This window comes from Pararge aegeria, chromosome 26 (assembly GCF_905163445.1).
Source record: "Pararge aegeria chromosome 26, ilParAegt1.1, whole genome shotgun sequence".
In the NCBI taxonomy this organism is placed as follows: Eukaryota; Metazoa; Arthropoda; class Insecta; order Lepidoptera; family Nymphalidae; genus Pararge; species Pararge aegeria.
The window spans coordinates 7,608,120-7,628,930 of NC_053205.1; the positions used below are offsets into that span (position 1 = coordinate 7,608,120).

At 38.5% G+C, this 20,811-nt stretch overlaps 1 protein-coding gene across 1 annotated transcript in view; it reads right to left on the bottom strand.

Annotated features, from left to right (window-relative positions):
• LOC120635072 (poly [ADP-ribose] polymerase tankyrase) overlaps positions 1–20,811 on the bottom strand; it is an 89,057-nt gene that overhangs the window by 12,045 nt on the left and 56,201 nt on the right. Inside the window, exons 13-14 of the mRNA XM_039905980.1 lie at positions 8,205–8,370; positions 150–295 (exon numbers count right to left, since the gene is read on the bottom strand). Coding sequence (XP_039761914.1) covers positions 150–295; positions 8,205–8,370 — 312 coding nt within the window. The remainder of the gene's footprint in view (positions 1–149; positions 296–8,204; positions 8,371–20,811) is intronic.

The following is a 20,811-nucleotide window of genomic DNA, read 5'->3' on the forward strand; positions in this document are numbered from 1 at the left end:
GACCCCCAACAAGGTGGACAGACGACATTAAGCACGTCGCAGGTAGCCGCTGGATCCAAGCGGCACAGATCCGTGGAATTTGGAACTCCCTAATGTCCCAGCAGTGGACGTCTATCGGTGGATATGAATTATGATGACGATGCACTCACTTGGCTCTGGCGAGGTCCCCTCGCTTGGCTGCGTCCAGCAACGCGGCGTCACCTCGCAGCGCGTCCGCAGTGTCGCTGTCGCCCGCTCGCACCAGCTGCAGCGGCGTTAAGCCGTCACGGTTGCGGCGCGTCGGGTCAGCACCGTGCTGTACACATACACAACGCTAGTTTGAAAGGGGGCAGGAACTTAGTAAGCCCACATGTATAACAAAGCCAAGTTAGAAAGGGGGTTTTAACTTAGAACGCCGATGGGGTATTACAGCGCCATGCTGCACACAAAATATATAGATACACAAGGCTGGTTAGAAACGGGCCGTGACTTAGTAAGCCCACGTTTATAATAAAGGCAAGGTTAGAAGGGGGGTTTAAACTTTTCGATAGCAAATGCTCAAGTTACTAGCTAAATACTGAAATCGCTTAAGGTGTCCCTATAGTATTTTACGAGTTCCCTCAATTTCTCCAGGATCCTTTTAACAAATCTTGACCTGATGAAAATGGGACCACTAGCGAAGTATATCTTCTCAAACAAAAAACAGTATTTTTCAAATCGGTTTATAAACTCCAGAGTTCTGAGCTAACAAACATATTTTTTTTTTTTAGATACAACCGAATTTAGAACGTCCTCTTTTGTAAGTCGATTAAAAGGGGGCAGAAACTTAGCGAGGCAATGGTAATGTCGGTTGGGAGGCTTGGGCCGTGGCTACTTACCACCCTACCGACAACGTCGTGCCGCTAAGCGATTTAGTGTTCCGATGCGATGTCACGTATATAAATTATTTTTCTTAAATATTTTCTAATGACAATGTGAGATGGTGATAACAAAAAGAACACCCGGCTAAGTTTTTTGTGGGCTTCTTCTTAGACCAGGGCGCGATTGGAACCCTCGTAGCTTTAGTTTTAAGTTTACGATTGTAGTTATCGCCATCACTACTCACTGCTATGTACACATTTTGTATATAATAACGCATCAAAAGTGCCATCTATGTGCCTATTTGAATAAAGAAATATTTGACTATACCGATTAAGGTTATGACTACTTTACTCCCTAACAGTTTAATCAGCTACTATCTAAGACTGCATCTTCACTTACCACCAGGTGAGATTGCAGTCAACGCCTTCTTGTAGTGAAATAAAAAAAATGTAAAAGCAAGTGATATATATATATATATATATATATATATATCACAGATATATATATATATATATATATATATATATAACATGTGACGGTCAATTAATTATAGACAAATAATTTGCAATAAAATAAAATTGCGACTATAATTAAAGATCTAAGCTATCCTATCTCTTAAGTTGGACCAGACTGCTCACGGTGTGCCAATTTAATTTAAAATCGGTTAAGTAGTTTAGGAGTCCATCGCGGACAAACATCGTGACAGGAGATTTATATATATTAAGATATAATTGCCCTTGAATGTATTTGCAATTTTGTGTAGCCTAGTAAACTGCACAACGAGTTTATTTTGGCTTCTAATATTTATATTGTTACAGTCCATTTTCTTTTTAAATGTTTTTAAATTTTTATGGACATAAATTAAATTTTCATATATGTACTGACAATGCTGAGCAAAGTCGTATACTGTGATAGCTTAGTTGGAAATGGCCAGCATCTCTAGTCCTAAGCAAATATCACTTATATATATATATATATATATACTACTATACTCATTTAAGGCTTAGCGATACGGAATACTTTAAAAACAAAATCAAACGCAGACGAAGTTGCGGGCAATAGCTAGTATTATTATATAACAAATTACCAAATGAAATCTTTGAGATGTCTCTCAATAAGTTCAAAGTTTATATAAAACGTAAGCTTACAGAAAAATCATATTATAATATTAAGGGTTACTACGATAAAAAAGCTTGGATCTGAATTGCTATAGCTTCATAGCTTAATATAAATTTTCTGAGAGATGGTGAGAACAAGAAAAATAAAATTACCCGGCTAAGTTTGTTGTGGGCTCTTCTTAGACCAGGGCACGTTTGGAACCCTCGTAGCTTTAGGTTTAAGTTGGCGAACGAAGTTACCATCCCCCTTACAATTATGTAAACAAATATGTATATATATGTATATATTGACAGCCGAGTGGCGCAGTAAGCAGTGACCCTGCTTTCCGCGTCCAAGGCCGTGGGTTCGATTCCCACAACTGGAAAAACATGAATGTTTTTCAGTGTCTGGGTGTTTATATGTATATTATAAGTATTTGTGTATTATATTCATAAAAATATTCATCAGTCATCTTAGTACCCATAACACAAGCTACGCTTACTTTGGGGCTAGATAGCGTTGTGTGTATTGTCGTAATATATTTATTTATTTATTTAAGAAATTACACCGAAGTCAGCTGCAAATGAAACAAGATCTCGTTCAAACATTGGACGTCCCATTGGCGACCCTGCTTTCCAAGGCCATGGGGTTCGATTCCCACAACTGGAAAATGTTTGTGTGATAAGCGTGAACGTTTTCCAGTGTCCGGGTGTTTATATGTATATTATAACTATTTATGTATATTATTCATAAAAATATTCATCAGTCATCTTAGTACCCATAACACAAGCTACGCTTACTTTGGGGCTAGATAGCGTTGTGTGTATTGTCGTAATATATTTATTTATTTATTTAAGAAATTACACCGAAGTCAGCTGCAAATGAAACAAGATCTCGTTCAAACATTGGACGTCCCATTGGCGACCCTGCTTTCCAAGGCCATGGGGTTCGATTCCCACAACTGGAAAATGTTTGTGTGATAAGCGTGAACGTTTTCCAGTGTCCGGGTGTTTATATGTATATTATAACTATTTATGTATATTATTCATAAAAATATTCATCAGTCATCTTAGTACCCATAACACAAGCTACGCTTACTTTGGGGCTAGATAGCGTTGTGTGTATTGTCGTAATATATTTATTTATTTATTTAAGAAATTACACCGAAGTCAGCTGCAAATGAAACAAGATCTCGTTCAAACATTGGACGTCCCATTGGCGACCCTGCTTTCCAAGGCCATGGGGTTCGATTCCCACAACTGGAAAATGTTTGTGTGATAAGCGTGAACGTTTTCCAGTGTCCGGGTGTTTATATGTATATTGTAAGTATTTATGTATATTATTCATAAAAATATTCATCTGTCGTCTTAGTACCCATAACACAAGCTACGCTTACTTTGGGGCTAGATGGCGATGTGTGTATGGTCGTAGTTTATTTATTATTATATTTTATTATTATTATTATTGTATGAAAGCTTCATAAGTGCCTGTGATAGGCCTACATGAATAAAGAAAATTTGAATTTGAATTTGCTCAACAGATGGCGTTAGACTGTGATACAAACTGACGACTCTATACTCAAAGTACTCTATGGGGTTAAACACAATGTAAACGCCACGGTCCAAGGTGGTGGTGACAAAGTTGTTATTATTGCATTACACGCTACAATGCCCATGACCTTAGTCATGTCATCCCTGCCCTTGTTTATTGCACTAAAGACTTAACTGCGCACGAGTTGAATTTGTGACATAATTTTCTTTACAAGTTTTATACATTAAATTTTTTTTTATATATTACTAGCTGTTGCCCCCGAATTCGTCTGCGCTTGATTTTGTTTTTTGATGTGGTATTCAATTTAGTTGTAGTTCTAAAAAAAAATGACAATGAAGTTTGTTTGTTACGCTTTCACGCAAAAACTACTTAACCGATCCTCATCGAAACTTTGTACACATATTCTTGGAAGTGTTAGAAGTAATATAGGATACTTTTTATCCCGACGTTAAGCTCGGTTCCTCTGGGAGAGGGCATGAAAGTGATTTTACACCATAACTCCGACAAATTACCGATTGAAATAATTATTTTTATAGGTAATATGTATTTAATTTTGCCAAAACTTTGTGTAGATTTGATGAATGGGGTTGGAGATAGAGGACAGAACTCCTCAGCGGACAGCAGCAAACCCCTCATTTAAGGCTTAGCGATACTGAATACTTAAATTTTTTTAGAACTACAACTAAATTGAATGCCACAACAAAAAACAAAATAAAACGCAGACGAAGTCGCGGGCAACAGCTAGTCATATCACAAATGCACATATCATATATACATAAATAACAGCAATAATTATTATTATAAGTCATCTTTTTGTATGTACGCTATTTGCGCATAAAAGTGCCACCTTTGACTTTGAAAGTCCAAACTTTGACTTATGGAGTCTTGTAAAGGCCGCCCTCCACTTTTTCCAAAAACCCCAAACTCTGCAAAACCGACGCAAAAGCGAACGTAGCCACGAACAAAAGCTCATTAAAAATAATTCCCAATTCATAAAATGCAAAGGCATCTTCTAGGCATGCGCGCTTCATCTTAGGCTGCATCATCATTTACCATCAGGTGTGATTGCAGTCAAGCACTTGTCTATATACTTAAAAAAAAAAAAAAAACAAAAATGCAAATTATTTTTAATTGATCCGAGCTATGTGATTTTATTCGTAATGACGAATGGTAAACTAATTACAACCCGAGTTTTGAACTCACGTACTTGAAACGCGGCGATTAAAGTTTTTCAACTAGCTTTTGCACGCGGCTTCAATCGCGTGGTTAAGTAAAAAAAAGTGCGATTGAAGTAAATCTTTTATTATTATTATTTATTGATGAAAGAGTAAAATTTTCCTGGGACTCCGCCATTTCATTTAATGTTCACTATTTCATTTTATATTCTATTTAAAATTCATTAATATCACTTTCAGAATTTATTTGTATTTCTTTTAACTCTAAAATAGAATTTTTATTAATACATAACTATAACCTAAAATAAACTATTTAAAAACTAAATAAAATCTAAAACGTCCTCGAAACCACCGCAGCGAGGCACAGTTCCTAAGATGCTGGCAGCATTGCCCCTTTGGATGGCCAAACTAATTCGTTGGCCAAGGTAACTGCCCGCTCTAGGATCACCGGTAGACTCGATAACCCTTTTCGATAATTCTTTGAAAAGGGCTCTTGCCTCCGGACCCCACGGTCCCAAGGTCTCTACTCCAAAAGGCACAAAAATAAAACTGCTATCCAGGTTTTCATATTTACGCCTCTTGGCCTGCTCGGCACTGGTAGCAGCCGCACCTACCATTGACGAGGTGGCCTGGATGTGTGATGCAGCTAGGGTATCAACACAAGTTGCATCCCACAGAAGTGACCTTCCAAGCCTCCAAGGTATGAGCGTCATACCATCAGGTCTCTTGCCATCGCTCCGCGCCAAACCAATAGGTTCTAATACAGCTGGTACGTGAGCGGTAGCTAGAGAACGTCGGATGATGTCGTTGATGGTGCTATGGCGAGAGAAGCGACCAGCGCTTCTTGAACAGGAGAGTCCATGGTGACCGTAGGTGTCAACGCTGTCACAGCAGTGGTATCGATGAGGCTGAATTATAGAGGCGCCAAGCCTAAGACCAATCACCACCGACAGAGTGGTGTGGTCTAACATAGTGCCCAGGTTAGCTGAAGGGAGAGCATGTAGCCAGTCGCCGGACTCCTTAGCAGAGAGAGCGAGAAGACGATTATCACTTTCACATTTTATAAATATTTTCATTCGTTAAATAGAATAATTGAGAGTAGAAAATTGAAGGTTAGATCAGCACATTGACGGCCGATTGGCGCAGTTTGCAGCGACCCTGCTTTCTGAGCCCAAGGCCGTGGGTTCGATTCCCACTACTGAAAAGTGTTTCTGTGATGAGCATGAATGTTTTTCAGTGTCTGGGTGTTTATATGTATTTTCTAAGTATTTATGTATATTATTCATAAAAAATTTCATCAGGCATCTTAGTACCCATAACACAAGCTACGCTTACTTTGGGGCTAGATGGCGATGTGTGTATTGTCGAAGTATATTTATTAAAAAAAAAAACATGTCAATCCATTGAATATTATAGAATGTCGCAATAATAAAAAAAATATTAATAATTTATTTATTAAATAATTACAAAATTTATTTATTACAAAGTAATAAATTTAGTAAACTACTCGTAGGTGTGTAGTGCGACTTTCCGTTCTCCTATGGAGGGTAGAGGTAAGGAGAGTCATCTGTGTATATGAAAAAGTGTCGTCAAAATGTATTAAATTAGGATGGCGCCACATTTGCATCAAGGTAACTCTCAAAAGAAGCGCCAAATATAAATATTGTTAGAGTAGGCTTGAAAAATAAACAAGGAAGTATGGAGATACAAGGAAGTAAGGTTATATTTACCACAATATTTTGTACAACGTAAGTTGTTGAAATTCTCAATAATTAACTACTTTAGTCGATAATGACATTAAATTTTTTAACTCTGCATACTTCAATTCATCTACGATTGCTACATTCATACCATACCCTGTGCATCCACCAGCGCCATTGTGGAGGATTTTTGAACTGTTATTTAGCGCAACAACTGGACACTTTTTCAACTTTTCTCCCATATTAGATGACTCTCCTTACCTCTACCCTCCATACGTTCTCCTTAAATTACGAACATTGTACACACGTGAGCGTGCCAGGTATAACTGTCCATAGATACCCCTTGGGAATTTGACGTTTAGCCTACGTTAAGCCGGTTTTCCACAGCGATTGTGCAATTTTAAGCAATTTTAATGAGCGGGAAATGACTAGGCGGGGCGTAAATAAATAAGTCTATGCCAATAATCAAGTCGATTGGGCGCTTAGTTATGGCGCGAAGAAAGAACAGACAAATACACTATTTGATATATAACTAGCTGTCCCGGCGAACTTCGTACTGCGGATCATTTTTTTTTTTTTTGATGTATATTATATTTTAATATTTATTATCCTATTCCGGTCTAAGAGGAATCCAAACAATTGAATAACATAAAAAATGGACCAGCCGTTATATATATACTAGCTGATGCCCGCGACTTCGTCTGCGTTTGTTTTTCTTTATCGAAAGACATGTGGCATTCAATTTAGGTGTAATTCTACTGTAATTTTTAAGTTGTGTATTCTTATATAAAAAATTAAGTTCTAAATCGGTTATCATTTGACGGCGTTATGGTGTAAAATCGTCGAACACTTTCGTCCCCTCTCCCAAAAGAATTGAGCTTAACGTCGGGATAAAAAGTATCCTATATTACTTCTAACACTTCCAAGAATATGTGTACAAAGTTTCATGAGGATCGGTTTAGTAGTTTTTGCGTGAAAGCGTAACAAACAAACTTACATTTACTTTATAATATTAGTAGGGATATATATTAGTTGGGATGATGATACCGGATCGTTTCGCCTTGACCCCATCTACTTAAGTGCCGTAATTGTATTATTAATTTATCCTCGTTTATGAATCGTACGCGCACAATATTAAAGTATGTATTGTCAAAGTAAAATGCCTCAGCATCATCATTTCAACCAATGGACGTCCACTGCTGGACATAGGTCTTTGGGATAGAAGCAGGCGTTACTTTATTGGATATTGGATAGAAGCAGGCGTTACTTTGCGGAAATCCATGATATATTATCAAAATTAAGCTTAATTTCCTATACTCCGCGAAAAGCAGGAGAATCTGTGTGGTGTAATTTATAATTTCTTCAATCCGTATACTCCACACCAAACAGATCCTTGGCAATATACCCTCTACGCACGTTTCGCTCCGAAACCGGAGCATCCTCAGGAGATGTTGACTTTACAATGATGTAAAGTTTGTAAAGTCAATAGAGTTAAAGTCAAAGCATCCTCAGATGTTGACGGAGCGAAACGTGCGTAGAGGGTACATTGCCAAGGATCTGTTTCGTGTGGAGTATACGGATTGAAGTAATTATAAATCACACCATACAGATTCTCCTGCTGTTCGCGGAGTATAGCAAAATTAAGCTTAATTTTCGTAACATAGTTCTTTTGTTTTCTTTTGTTTGTTTGTTCGACGATACGCGGTCCTGGGCCGCTTGCCTCCAGCGGCTCCCAGCGACTCGCCTGAAGTCATCTATCCACCGCGTTGGCGGCCGACGCTGCGACCTACGATAAATAAATAATGAAGAACGAAAAAATAAAAAAGAAAGGTTTACCGACCTTGAGCAGTAGCCTGACTATGTCCGCCTTGCCCTTAGCAGCGGCCTCATGTAGCGGGGTAAACCGCCAAAGGTCGGCCGCGTTGACCCCCGCCCCCGCTGACACCAGTAACTCCGTCACCTCGAAGTGCCCGTACGAGCACGCGTTGTGCAGAGGTACCAGGCCTCTGTTGAACGACAACCAAGCATTACAAGGTGGTAGAGTCACTACAAACATACATTCTTGACGTTTCAAAAGTGCTTATAAAGTAGGCCTACTTGAAATAAATGAATTTTGAATTTCTTTTTAATACATTCATCATCCACGTCTCACCACCCGCACCGATATAACCCGCGCGATTAAAGAATAGATCTATAAAAGGCGGCCCATGTTGTGCAGTGACGCGCAACGGCTGTGCATAAAACGGCAAAAATCCTCCTCCTATACGAGCTAAATATCAATTTTAGGGTAGGCAGTGCTTTTGTGCATGTATGAAGTGCACGCGTTGTGCAGAGTTACCAGGCCTCTGGTGAACGACAACCAAGAATTACATTCATCACCCGCATCTCACCACCCGCACCGATATAACCCGCGCCATTAAAAAATAGATTTAAAATAGGCGGCCCATGTTGTGCAGTGACGCGCAACTTATTTCTTACCAGGGTAGGCATAAAACGGCATAAATTCTCCACCTATACGAGCTAAATATCAATTTTAGGGTAGGCAGTGCTTTTGTTCAAGTATGAAGTGCACGCCACTGATTTTGTGCTCTCTCTCTTTCGCACAATATCGAATTGATCTGTTATTCAGTTGACAGCCGACTGGCGCGGTGTGCAGCGACCCTCCTTTCTGTGTCCGAGGCCGTGGGTTCGATTCCCACAATTGGAAAATGGTTGTGTGATGAAAAAGGAATGTTTTTCAGTGTTCGGGTGTTTATATCTATGTATATAATCTATATATATATATTATATATAAAAGAGAAAGTGTGTGGGTATAGGCTCCGAAACGGCTGGACCGATTTCAATAAAACTTTCAGGGAATCTCCGAATTGACCTGGCGAGTAATCATGTAAAGTTTGAACTGTCAAACTGTCACAAATACAGCTTTTATTTACTATGATGATATTCTATTGTTGGGTGTACTTGGGTGTAGATAATGATCTTCACCCGCACGAGAGGAGAATAGAAGAGAATGCATATAGAGAGAAATCATCATCATCATCATCATCATCTCAACCAATTGACGTCCACTGCTGGACATAGGTCTTTTGTAGGGAGTTCCACAATGCACGGTCCTGGGCCGCTTGCCTCCAACGGCTCCCAGCTACTCGCCTGATGTCATCTGTCCACCTCGTTTGGGGCCGACCTACGCTGCGTTTACCGGTGCGGGGTCGCCATTCCAGCACCTTAAGACCCCAACGTCCATCGGTTCTCCGAGCTATGTGCCCCGCCCATAGCCACTTCAGCTTCGCAACTCGCTGAGCTATGTCGGTAACTCTAGTTCTTCTACGGATCTCCTCATTTCTGATTTGATCACGTAGAGATACTCCTAACATAGCTCTCTCCATCGCCCGCTGAGTGACTCTGAGCCTTCTTATGAGGCCCATAGTTAGCGACCATGTCTCTGATCCGTAAGTCATCACTGGCAACACGCACTGTTCGAAGACTTTAGTCTTCAGGCACTGGGGGATTTTGGACTAGAAGATGTCACGAAGTTTCCCGAACGCTGCCCATCCGAGTTGGATTCGGCGGTTTACCTCTTTCTCGAAATTGGACCTACCTATCTGGATCGTGTGTCCTAGGTATATATACTCGTCTACAATTTCGAGTGCAGAGCTCCCAACAATTATTGGGTGGAGCGGAACATGAGCGTTAGACATAATTTTCGTCTTGCTCATGTTCATACGAAGGCCCACCTGTTGAGAAACTCTGCTGAGGTCATTGAGCATCGCATTAAGGTCTTCCAGAGTCTCTGCCATTATGACTACATCGTCGGCAAACCGAAGTTGAGTGATGTACTCGCCGTTAATGTTGATGCCAAGCCCGTTCCAATCCAGAAGCTTAAAAACGTCCTCCAACGCAGCGGTAAACAGCTTCGGGGAGATAACATCTCCCTGTCGCACTCCTCGCTGCAGTTGGATCGGTTTCGTAGTCTGGTCCTGTATACGGACTGACTTAGTGGCGTTTTGGTACAAACACTTCAAAACTTCGATGTACCGGTAGTCAATTCGGCATCTCTGCAGTGACCTTAACACAGCCCAGGTTTCCACCGAATCAAAGGCTTTCTCATAGTCCACAAACGCTAAGCAAAGTGGCCGGTTATACTCTTGAGTCTTCTGTATTACCTGCCGCAGCGTATGTATGTGGTCTATGGTACTAAAGCCCTTTCGGAAACCGGCTTGTTCAGGAGGCTGGAAGTCGTCGAAACTATTCGCGAGACGATTCGTAATGACTCTCGAGAACAACTTGTAGACATGGCTCAACCGCGAGATAGGTCTGTAGTTCTTCAGCAAGGTATTATCACCTTTTTTGAAGAACAGAACAACCACGCTCCTGTGCCATGCCTCTGGCGTTGTGCCTTGATGACTGACGGAATTAAACAACCGCTGAAGGACTTCAAGTATCGGTTTTCCACCCGCTTTCAGGAGTTCTGCTGTGATTCCGTCATCACCCGGTGCCTTGTTTTTCTTAAGTTGTTTGAGAGCCATACTAATCTCGTAAAGGCTGACGTCCGGGATATCTTCAGTGAAGTGTCGGGTCAATTTGGCTCTAGGGTCTTTAGCCAAACTTTCAACAGGCTTTTGTGTTGAGGTGTATAACTGTCCATAGAATTTCTCAATCTCACTCAGGATCTCTAGTTTAGAAGAAATGAGACTACCATTGTCAGTCTTCAGGCGAGTCAACAGTCTCTGTCCGATAGACAGATCTCTTGCGAACACTTTCGAGGCTTTGTTGCGCTCAATGGCGACTTTAATTTTCTCAGTGTTAAAGTGTCGCAAGTCTTACGTCTGCAACTTCGAGATATGTCTATTAATACGCCGATATTCAGACGCATCTTTTGAAGACTGTAGTCTCATTTCTTGTCTCTTCTCCATAAGCCCGAGTGTATGGGCTGAGAACTTTTTGGTTCTATGTTTACGGTGGGTCTTAAAGAACTTGGACCCAACCGTATGGACAGTTTCCACGAGCCTGTTGTTAAGATCGTCCACAGAATCGCAGTCCAGGCAATCAAACCGGTTTTGCAGCTCCATTTGAAAGCTCTCGGGTAGTAGGTTTTCGAGGCATGTATGGCTTTCGAAATATCCTCATACAATGCCTCTACTTCCTCTGCGGAGTGCGCAGTTGTGGGTGCGTAGACCTGTATAACCTTCAGGGAATACCGTTTGGTTATTCTGAGTACAAGGTACGCTACCCTGCTCGACACGCTTTCGACTCGAACAATGTTGTTGACAAGGGATTTGTGGACCATGAATCCGACCCCACCTTGGGACTGTTGTTCGCCCTCCCGGTAGTAGAACAAGTTGCCGGATTTTAGGATTATCGTGTCCTCCCCCTCTCTACGGACTTCAGATAAACCCATGATACTCCAGCGCAACTTGCTCACTGCTTCTTCCAGCTCGACTAACTTCTCATCGGTCCTCAACGTGCGTGCGTTATACGTTGCCAGGTCCAGTCGTCGGGTTTGGCAGCGGAATCTCTTCCGGAGATTCTTGACACCCCTTGCCACGCCGTTACCATAACAAAGCAAAGCGGGCTGGGTACGCTAGTTATTCATAAAAAATATTCATCAGTCATCTTAGTACCCATATCACAAGCTACGCTTATTTTTGTTTGACAGTTCAAGAAAAGGATTGCTCTGATAGTCACCAATCGTTTTCATAAACGATGACGTTGATAACGTTTTTGTTTTCGTATTCCAAGACGTCTTCGTTTTTATTTTACGTATACGATGACGTTTTCGTTTTCGTTTACGTATACGATAACGTTTTTGTTTTCGTATTCGAAGACGTTTTCGTTTTTATTTTCGTATACGTAAAATAAAAACGAAAACGTTATCGTAAACGTAAACGAAAACGTCATCGTATACATAACTGAAAACGAAAACGTCATCGTATACGTAAACGAATACGTTATCGTAAACGTAAACGAAAACGTCATCGTATACGTAAATGAAAACGAAAACTACATCGTATACGTAAAATAAAAACAAAAACGTCATAGAATACGAAAACAAAAACGTTATCGTATACGTGTACGAATACAAAACGTTATCGTATACGTAAACGAAAACGTTATCGAATACGTAATCGAAAACGAAAACATCACCGTATACGTTAAATAATACGAAAACGTTATCGTATACGTAAACGAAAACGTCATCGTATACGTAAAATAAAAACGAAAACGTCATCGTATACGTTAAATAATACAAAAACGTTATCGTATACATAAACGAAAACGTCATCGTATACGTAAAATAAAAACGAAGACGTTATCGTAAACGTAAACGAAAACGTCATCGTATACATATCTGAAAACGAAAACGTTATCGTAAACGTGAGCGAAAACGTCATCGTATACGTAAATGAAAACGAAAACGACATCGTATACGTAAAATAAAAACGAAAACGTCATCGAATACGAAAACAAAAACGTTATCGTATACGTAAACGAAAACGTCATCGCATACGTAAAATAAAAACGAAAACGTTATCGTAAACGTAAACGAAAACGTCATCGTATACATATCTGAAAACGAAAACGTCATCGTATACGTAAACGAATACGTTATCGTAAACGTGAGCGAAAACGTCATCGTATACGTAAATGAAAACGAAAACGACATCGTATACGTAAAATAAAAACGAAAACGTCATCGAATACGAAAACAAAAACGTTATCGTATACGTGTACGAATACGAAACGTTATCGTATACGTAAACGAAAAAAAAAACGTTATCTTATACGTTAAATAATACGAAAACGTTATCGTATACGTAAATGAAAACGAAAACGTCATCGTATACGTAAAATAAAAACGATAACGTATACGTAAAATAAAAACGAAAACGTTATCGTAAACGTAAACGAAAACGTCATCGTATAAATAAATGAAAACGAAAACGACATCGTATACGTAAAATAAAAACGAAATCGTCATAGAATACGAAAACAAAAACGTTATCGTATACGTGTACGAATACAAAACGTTATCGTATACGTAAACGAAAACGAAAACGTCATCGTACACGTTAAATAATACGAAAACGTTATCGAATACGTAATCGAAAACGAAAACATCACCGTATACGTTAAATAATACGAAAACGTTATCGTATACGTAAAATAAAAACGAAAACGTCATCGTATACGTTAAATAATACAAAAACGTTATCGTATACATAAACGAAAACGTCATCGTATACGTAAAATAAAAACGAAAACGTTATCGTAAACGTGTACGAATACGAAACGTTATCGTATAACAAGTCAGCAGATTGGGACGAGATGCGGCATTTTTTTGCATCTTTTCCTTGGCGGCAAGTATGCTTCTCGTCTAATGATCCGTCGAGCAGTGAAAAAGCTTTATCGGAGGTCATAATGCAAGCCATGGAATACTTTATTCCATTCGCTGACGTATCACTCGATGGCAGGGTTCCACGGTGGTATAACGCTGAGTGTGCCCAAGCCGAGGCACATAAAGATACAGCGTTTGCAGCGTGGGCTGAAGCCCGTTCAAAAAAAGCTCCGGATATCACCGCCAAGAAGAGAGCTTTTAACTTAGCCGCCAAGTCCTACAAGAAGGTACTAAAAAGAGCTCGTTTTAGTCGCACCATACGTATCGGGGCAAAATTAGCTTCTTATCCACGTGGTAGTAAAGCTTTTTGGTCCCTTTCGAAGTCCATCGAAACGAATTTTTGCCGTCCTTCGCTGCCACCCCTTTTGAAACCTGACGGGTCTCTGGCTTTTACTGCAACAGATAAAGCTAACCTCTTAGGATCTCTGTTTGCAGCTAATTCACAGCTAGATTCAGGAAGTGCCTCACCACCAACCATACCTTTTTGTGACTCTGTCATGCCAGAGATACGCATTCGACAGTGTGAGGTTTTAAAAGTGCTCCGCAATCTGGATGTGAATAAAGCCAGTGGTCCAGGCGGAATTCCAGCAGTGGTTCTTAAAACCTGTGCTCCCGAATTGTCTCCTATTCTAACACGTTTATACCGCCTCTCCCTTAAAACCACTCAGGTCCCGAAAGCTTGGAAGATTGCCAACGTGCAACCTGTTCCAAAAAAGGGTAGCCGTGCCGACCCATCTAACTACAGACCAATTGCTATCACCTCTTTATTATGTAAAAGTCTGGAGCGTGTACTTAATAACAGACTTCTGGCATACCTAGAAAACAACGAACTCCTGTCAGACCGTCAGTACGGTTTTCGACGAAATCGGTCAACAGGGGATCTTTTAGTGTATGCCACGCACATCTGGGGTGAAGCCATGGATAAGCACGGTGAAGCGCTCGCCGTTTCACTCGATGTATCGAAAGCTTTTGATCGTGTCTGGCATGAAAGTCTTCTGCACAAGCTTCCAGCCTACGGGTTACCCATTAGTTTTTGCAACTGGATCGCTGATTTCTTGAGTGGACGATTTTTTCGGGTTGTCGTCGATGGGTCCTCGTCTGACCTAATGGCCATCAACGCTGGTGTCCCTCAGGGATCGGTTCTTTCCGCTACGCTCTTCCTGCTGCATATAAATGATCTGTTAAAACCCGGCATCTTTGGGTATGCAGATGACAGCACTGTGACGGCTAGATACATGTCCAGTCCACGAGCTAGTGGAGACGAAACTCTTGTGCTCAGAGAGGCCTTGGTGGAACGCGTTAATCTGGCCTTAAGCGAGGTGTCCGATTGGGGTGACACTAATCTGGTACAGTTTAATGCTTCCAAAACCCAAGCGTGTTTGTTTTCCGCCAAACGGAGTCCGTTCCCCCTAACTCCGACTTTCCGAAATGTATCTGTGCCAATCACGAATAGTATTGAGCTCCTAGGTATCAGCATTTCGTCCAATCTAAGCTTTGGACAATGCATCGAGTCCAAAGCTAAAACTGCTGGCAAAAAACTTGGCATCCTCAACAAAGTCAAGCGCTACTTCACGCCAGAACAGCTTCTAACCCTGTACCAAGCTCAGGTTCGGTCGTGCATGGAGTACTGCAGCCATTTATGGGATGGCTCTGCCAAGTACCAGCTCGATGCTTTGGATTCGGTGGATCGTCGTGCTAGGAGACTCATTGGCAACGACCTTGTAGTCAGTAGACTTCAAAGCCTTGAACACCGGCGCAAGGTTGCTTGTCTGGCTGTTTTCTACAAGATACATTTCGGAGAGTGTGCTCAGGAGCTATTCGATTTGGTCAAACCATCTCCTTTCTACCATCGAACTGCGAGGCACCGAAAGAATCTGCACCGTTACGTGGTTGAAATACCATCAGCACGTACGAAGCGTTTTGCTTCTTCCTTTCTGATCCGCACCGCAAAGGCCTGGAATGCCCTCCCATCTTCCGTCTTCCCTGATACCTATAATCTGGGTACCTTCAAATCAAGAGTGAATAGGCATCTTCTAGGCAAGCGCGCTTCATCTTAGGCTGCATCATCATTTACCATCAGGTGTGATTGCAGTCAAGCACTTGTCTATATACCTTAAAAAAAAAAAAAAAAAAAAAAAAAAAACGTAAACGAAAACGAAAACGTCATCGTATACGTTAAATAATACGAAAAAGTTATCGAATACGTAATCGAAAACGAAAACATCACCGTGTACGTTAAATAATACGAAAACGTTATCGTATACGTAAACGAAAACGAAAACGTCATCGTATACGTAAACGAATACGTTATCGTAAACGTGAGCGAAAACGTCATCGTATACGTAAATGAAAACGAAAACGACATCGTATACGTAAAATAAAAACGAAAACGTCATCGAATACGTAAATAAAAACGTTATCGTAAACGTAAACGAAATCGTCATCGTATACGTAAATGAAAACGAAAACTACGTCGTATACGTAAAATAAAAACGAAAACCTCATAGAATACGAAAACAAAAACGTTATCGTATACGTATACGAATACAAAACGTTATCGTATACGTAAACGAAAACGAAAACGTTATCGTAAACGTAAACGAAAACGTCATCGTATACATAACTGAAAACGAAAACGTCATCGTATACGTAAACGAATACGTTATCGTAAACGTAAACGAAAACGTCATCGTATACGTAAATGAAAACGAAAACTACATCGTATACGTAAAATAAAAACGAAAACGTCATAGAATACGAAAACAAAAACGTTATCGTATATGTGTACGAATACAAAACGTTATCGTATACGTAAACAAAAACGGAAACGTCATCGTATACGTTAAATAATACGAAAACGTTATCGAATACGTAATCGTATACGTAAAATAAAAACGAAAACGTCATCGTATACATAACTGAAAACAAAAACATTATCGCATACGAAAACAAAAACGTTATCGTATACGTGTACGAACACAAAACGTTATCGTATACGTAAACGAAAACGATAACGTCATCGTATACGTAAATGAAAACGAAAACGACATCGTATACGTAAAATAAAAACGAAAACGTCATCGAATACGAAAACAAAAACGTTATCGTATACGTAAACGAAAACGTCATCGTATACGTAAATGAAAACGAAATCGACATCGTATACGTAAAATAAAAACGAAAACGTCATCGAATACGAAAACAAAAACGTTATCGTATACGTGTACGAATACGAAACGTTATCGTATACGTAAACGAAAAAAAAACGTTATCTTATACGTTAAATAATACGAAAACGTTATCGTATACGTAAATGAAAACGAAAACGTCATCGTATACGTAAAATAAAAACGATAACGTCATCGTATACGTAAAATAAAAACGAAAACGTTATCGTAAACGTAAACGGTAACGTCATCGTATAAATAAATGAAAACGAAAACGACATCGTATACGTTAAAAAAAAACGAAAACGTCATCGAATACGAAAACAAAAACGTTATCGTAAACGTAAACGAAAACGTCATCGTATACGTAAATGAAAAAGAAAACTACATCGTATACGTAAAATAAAAACGAAAACGTCATAGAATACGAAAACAAAAACGTTATCGTATACGTGTACGAATACAAAACGTTATCATATACGTAAACGAAAACGAAAACGTCATCGTATACGTTAAATAATACGAAAAAGTTATCGAATACGTAATCGAAAACGAAAACATCACCGTGTACGTTAAATAATACGAAAACGTTATCGTATACGTAAACGAAAACGAAAACGTCATCGTATACGTAAACGAATACGTTATCGTAAACGTGAGCGAAAACGTCATCGTATACGTAAATGAAAACGAAAACGACATCGTATACGTAAAATAAAAACGAAAACGTCATCGAATACGTAAATAAAAACGTTATCGTAAACGTAAACGAAATCGTCATCGTATACGTAAATGAAAACGAAAACTACGTCGTATACGTAAAATAAAAACGAAAACCTCATAGAATACGAAAACAAAAACGTTATCGTATACGTATACGAATACAAAACGTTATCGTTTACGTAAACGAAAACGAAAACGTTATCGTAAACGTAAACGAAAACGTCATCGTATACATAACTGAAAACGAAAACGTCATCGTATACGTAAACGAATACGTTATCGTAAACGTAAACGAAAACGTCATCGTATACGTAAATGAAAACGAAAACTACATCGTATACGTAAAATAAAAACATAAACGTCATAGAATACGAAAACAAAAACGTTATCGTATATGTGTACGAATACAAAACGTTATCGTATACGTAAACAAAAACGGAAACGTCATCGTATACGTTAAATAATACGAAAACGTTATCGAATACGTAATCGTATACGTAAAATAAAAACGAAAACGTCATCGTATACATAACTGAAAACGAAAACATTATCGCATACGAAAACAAAAACGTTATCGTATACGTGTACGAACACAAAACGTTATCGTATACGTAAACGAAAACGATAACGTCATCGTATACGTAAATGAAAACGAAAACGACATCGTATACGTAAAATAAAAACGAAAACGTCATAGAATACGAAAACAAAAACGTTATCGTATACGTGTACGAATACAAAACGTTATCGTATACGTAAACAAAAACGAAAACGTCATCGTATACGTTAAATAATACGAAAACGTTATCGAAAACGTCATCGTATACGTAAAATAAAAACGAAAACGTCATCGTATACATAACTGAAAACGAAAACGTCATCGTATACGTAAAAGAAAACGAAAACGACATCGTATATGTAAAATAAAAACGAAAACGTCATCGTATACGTAAACGTAAACGAAAACGTCATCGTATATGTAAAATAAAAACGAAAACGTCATCGTATACGTAAAATAAAAACGAAAACGTTATAGTAAACGTAAACGTAAACGTCATCGTATACATAACTGAAAACGAAAACGTCATCGTATACGTAAAATAAAAACGAAAACGTTATCGTAAACGTAAACGAAAACGTCATCGTATACGTAAATGAAAACGAAAACGACATCGTATACGTAAAATAAAAACGAAAACGTCATCGTATACGTAAACGTAAACGAAAACGTCATCATATATGTAAAATAAAAACGAAAACGTCATCGTATACGTAAAATAAAAACGAAAACGTTATCGTATACGTAAAATAAAAACGAAAACGTTATCGTAAACGTAAACGAAAACGTCATCGTATACATAACTGAAAACGAAAACTTCATCGTATACGTAAAATAAAAACGAAAACGTCATCGTATAAGTAAAATAAAAACGAAAACGTCATCGAATACGAAAACAAAAACGTTATCGTATACGTATACGAATACAAAACGTTATCGTATACGTAAACGAAAACGAAAACGTTATCGTAAACGTAAACGAAAACGTCATCGTATACATAACTGAAAACGAAAACGTCATCGTATACGTAAACGAATACGTTATCGTAAACGTAAACGAAAACGTCATCGTATACGTAAATGAAAACGAAAACTACATCGTATACGTAAAATAAAAACGAAAACGTCATAGAATACGAAAACAAAAACGTTATCGTATACGTGTACGAATACAAAACGTTATCGTATACGTAAACAAAAACGAAAACGTCATCGTATACGTTAAATAATACGAAAACGTTATCGAATACGTAATGGTATACGTAAAATAAAAACGAAAACGTCATCGTATACATAACTGAAAACGAAAACATTATCGCATACGAAAACAAAAACGTTATCGTATACGTGTACGAACACAAAACGTTATCGTATACGTAAACGAAAACGATAACGTCATCGTATACGTAAATGAAAACGAAAACGATATCGTATACGTAAAATAAAAACGAAAACGTCATAGAATACGAAAACAAAAACGTTATCGTATACGTGTACGAATACAAAACGTTATCGTATACGTAAACAAAAACGAAAACGTCATCGTATACGTTAAATAATACGAAAACGTTATCGAAAACGTCATCGTATACGTAAAATAAAAACGAAAACGTCATCGTATACATAACTGAAAACGAAAACGTCATCGTATACGTAAAAGAAAACGAAAACGACATCGTATATGTAAAATAAAAACGAAAACGTCATCGTATACGTAAACGTAAACGAAAACGTCATCGTATATGTAAAATAAAAACGAAAACGTCATCGTATACGTAAAATAAAAACGAAAACGTTATAGTAAACGTAAACGTAAACGTCATCGTATACATAACTGAAAACGAAAACGTCATCGTATACGTAAAATAAAAACGAAAACGTTATCGTAAACGTAAACGAAAACGTCATCGTATACGTAAATGAAAACGAAAACGACATCGTATACGTAAAATAAAAACGAAAACGTCATCGTATACGTAAACGTAAACGAAAACGTCATCATATATGTAAAATAAAAACGAAAACGTCATCGTATACGTAAAATAAAAACGAAAACGTTATCGTATACGTAAAATAAAAACGAAAACGTTATCGTAAACGTAAACGAAAACGTCATCGTATACATAACTGAAAACGAAAACTTCATCGTATACGTAAAATAAAAACGAAAACGTCATCGTATAAGTAAAATAAAAACGAAAACGTCATCGAATACGAAAACAAAAACGTTATCGTATACGTATACGAATACAAAACGTTATCGTATACGTAAACGAAAACGAAAACGTTATCGTAAACGTAAACGAAAACGTCATCGTATACATAACTGAAAACGAAAACGTCATCGTATACGTAAACGAATACGTTATCGTAAACGTAAACGAAAACGTCATCGTATACGTAAATGAAAACGAAAACTACATCGTATACGTAAAATAAAAACGAAAACGTCATAGAAAACGAAAACAAAAACGTTATCGTATACGTGTACGAATACAAAACGTTATCGTATACGTAAACAAAAACGAAAACGTCATCGTATACGTTAAATAATACGAAAACGTTATCGAATACGTAATGGTATACGTAAAATAAAAACGAA